Source organism: Frankliniella occidentalis, unplaced genomic scaffold, assembly GCF_000697945.3.
Source record: "Frankliniella occidentalis isolate FOCC.00 unplaced genomic scaffold, Focc_3.1 Scaffold79, whole genome shotgun sequence".
Taxonomy (NCBI): Eukaryota; Metazoa; Arthropoda; class Insecta; order Thysanoptera; family Thripidae; genus Frankliniella; species Frankliniella occidentalis.
In genome coordinates this window covers 322,078-325,603 of record NW_026267209.1, presented here as the reverse complement: position 1 = coordinate 325,603, position 3,526 = coordinate 322,078, and the positions used below count along the sequence as shown (strand labels likewise).

At 41.5% G+C, this 3,526-nt stretch overlaps 1 protein-coding gene across 8 annotated transcripts in view; it reads left to right on the top strand.

Moving 5' to 3' along the window:
* LOC113216880 (neo-calmodulin-like) overlaps positions 1-3,477 on the top strand; it is a 153,934-nt gene extending 150,457 nt beyond the window's left edge. For all 8 annotated transcript variants that reach the window (XM_052268924.1, XM_052268923.1, XM_052268919.1 and 5 more), the window contains 3 exons: positions 17-288; positions 589-737; positions 855-3,477. In XM_052268924.1, the coding sequence (XP_052124884.1) occupies positions 17-288; positions 589-737; positions 855-886 (453 nt within the window). In that variant the 3' untranslated portion in view covers positions 887-3,477. The remainder of the gene's footprint in view (positions 1-16; positions 289-588; positions 738-854) is intronic.
* The last annotated feature ends 49 nt before the right edge of the window (positions 3,478-3,526 follow it).

The window sequence follows — 3,526 nt, the reverse complement described above, 5'->3', positions numbered from 1 at the left end:
TTTTCCCGTGTTGCAGTCCGAGTATGGGCTCACTGAGGACCAGGTGGCCGAGTTCAAGGAGGCCTTCATGCTGTTCGACCGGGACGAGGACGGCACCATCACGATGGCCGAGCTGGGCGTCGTCATGCGCTCCCTGGGACAGCGGCCCACCGAGACCGAGCTACGAGACATGGTGAACGAGGTGGACCAGGACGGCAACGGCACCATCGAGTTCAACGAGTTTCTGCAGATGATGTCCAAGAAGATGAAGGGTGCCGACGGCGAGGAGGAGCTGCGCGAGGCGTTCAGGTGACTCCTTTTTGTTCTTTTCAAACCACTTACGGGGGCGAAAGTTCTGATTCTTTGAGGAAAAAGAGAAAATTTTGAGGAGTCACCATAATTTGAAGTAAGGTCCTTAGGATTTGAGGAAGTCTCCCTCCTTCTTTTCCTTTTTTGATGAGGTATCCTCAAAATCTGAGGCTTTCTTAATCTGTAAAACTTCCTCAGTATTAGTGTTGCTCTTTTCCTCAAAAGTCAGATATTGTTTCACCGTGCTTCTCGCCCTTCTGCCCGGGAAAGGCATCTGATCGGCGCCGTAACGTCTTACAGGGTGTTCGACAAGAACAAGGACGGCCTCATCTCCTCCTCAGAGTTGCGTCACGTCATGACCAGCCTCGGCGAGAAGCTTTCGGACGAGGAGGTGGACGACATGATCCGGGAGGCCGACCTGGACGGCGACGGCATGGTGAACTACGAAGGTGCGCTCTCACTCACAATCTGCCGAAACCAAGTGAAATGACTGCTCGACAGTGAAACATTGTGGAACTTACGCCAATACGAATTCTCATGTACCGTTTCGGGCGTTTTGTTTACAGAGTTCGTAACCATTCTGACGGCGAAGAACTGAGGAGGTGGCGCTGATCGCGGGACGATCGGGACAAGCCAGACCCAGTCGAATCAGGCCGAGGAGCCAACCCAATGTGAATCAACGAATAGACCTCGACTCAGTTTCAAATGAGGCGCATCATGTAGATCAAAGCTCGTCATGTTACGATACGTCTGATTTAGGTTTATTTACTATTATTATTATTATTATTATTATTATTATTATTATTATTATTATTAAGGGGAGCTACTTTAAAGGATAATTTGCGACGTGTTTTGTCCAAAGATCGGTTTGTTCAACGTCACCTGCAGTGATGTGTTTGTGTGCTTTTCAATTTTCAGCTCATAGATGTAAGTGCCACAAAACTTTTTTATACGATGTGCGTGTTGTTAAGTTAAATTTCTCATTTTATCGTGATAGAGCATAACCATACAAATGCATGTAACGTACTACATTGGAAATGTGGGTTCCACGACATATGCAGCAGACCCGGAACTGTAGTACTAGGTAAAAATGTTAACTTGCTAATGTGTAGATATCTTTCCGCATTCAATAAGTGAATTTGTTTCGAATTTGGATTGGAACACGCGTCACCGTGTATTTTTTATTCTGACACACATTCCGTTGTCTTTGTAATGGAGGACTATCGGGCCCACGTGATATGTGCAAGCATTAAAACCAGTTCTAAACAGGCAGACGGAAGAGGCTGCCTTTTTGATTCGAAAGATGGCGATAAACTGGTGCTCACATTTGTTTTTGAGCCGACATGCTTTTGGTGTTGAAATCTTTCACAAAGAGCAGGCCGTAAGTCACCTTAATCGTGTGAGGACATAAATGTGTGTGTGAATGAGTTAGTGTTATTTGTGTCGAGCAAAGTTGTCAGTAAAAGAACAGGAAGAGATTTTACAGTTGTGTTAGTTTTGTACAGTACATTTTCAATGGTACTACATGTAAAATGTTTCCAGCTTAATTTTTCTTGCGTCTCTAATGTCGCTTGTTTTTGTGTGTAATGACAATATAATTTACGAAATTTTTCCTGGAAGCACACAGATCGCTACTTGTACGTACGGACCAATTGCCGTATATTTTTGTGGTTGAGAGAACTCTTAGTTCCAAGAAAATATTTCCTCGTTGATCGAGGAATCGCATAGAAAGCAGATGATTGTAAGTTTTACAAGATAATGACAAAACTTTTAGAGGGAACATATATTTTTTTGGAGAAATTTTATCTTAGTTGTCAAGGAGGCACACTACTACAGGGCAACCCTCTTCGGGGAGTGGACTGTAAATCGTTGGCAGCATGTTAAACCAAGTCTTGGACGTAAAAAGGCAACAGCACAAATCAAAGAGAATTGTTAGCAAAAACATAAATAAATACAGAAGCCGTTAAGACCAGGATCGCTAGAAAGCAAAATAGAATTCGCGTGGTCTTAAGTTGTCAAGATTGTTCCTAAATGTAAATGATTTGAAGATTCCATAAACTAGCTTAACATACAAATCGTAAATTTAGGTCAATGTTTCTCTTTCTTCTATCAGATTAAATGCCCCTCTCGCTCATAGGTAAAAACTGCGCACCTGGCAAATACGGATACGTGAAGGTTTGTTATTCAGTTCTGAAAATTTCAGCGGAAGGAGGGTTTTATCTGCAAGTCGCTAAAACTTTCTCTAACTTTCACTCCTATATCTGTGGTAACCTATGATCATCAATTTATTTTGTTGAAGAAAAATGTTAAAATTTTAGGCTGACGGCCTACAGAGTTTAGAACTGACATTACGTACGGTTATGTTTCTTAGACACTTCTAATGTAATATGTATGTATCTTTTAAAAGTGTGTTCTCGATGTTGTGTGATTTTAGATTGAGTGATGTGCGATGCTTGCCTGTAGAGAGGTTCGGAGCTTGATTGTGGTTTTTGTAGTTTCACAAAGTATGTTTCCGACCCTGTGACCTGGCGGTATCAGGATCGAGGGGCGTATTATTCAACCCATGACCACTACTACAGCCTATAACCTGCAGGTATATAACGACTATTTACTGTGGTTAAAACGACGGTATTGTTGATTGCAAAAGTTGAGCCGATACCGAATTCCCTTCAGACATCGCCAAATCTTCCTCTCCCCATCCCAATCGATTAGCTAACGTTAACGGTTCTCCTGTGAACCGGGGACAGTCAAAGCCGTGTTGAACGAGAATTTCACGTATTCACATACTGTAAAGGTTGTAAACATATATGTATATTATAGTGGTCCTACGTCGCCTATTTTGAAAAAGAAAATAACACAGCAGCATTACGGTGAACTATACTTATTTTCACTTTTCACTTCACCATGTGAGTTTCTACAGTATTTAACACTGTTTACCTCACAGTTTCTCCCTCAAAACGTTCCACTTGCACTTTTTTCATACATGTTTGTCTTCCGTTTAGCTTTTATAAGCCAAGCATGTCATCATGACCGCTTAGGTATACATACATGTCTACTACATTGTAACATTTTATATGTGTGCCATAGAAGCAAAAAAATTGATGTCATAAATGTTTCCGCTGTTCTCGCTTAAAATAACAATGTCAAAGATGCAGAATATCCAGATGAAATAAACTAATTTCTGCCAAATGCTGGACCTTGATTACACGTTTCCTTAAGCAACACTCAGAAATTTAAA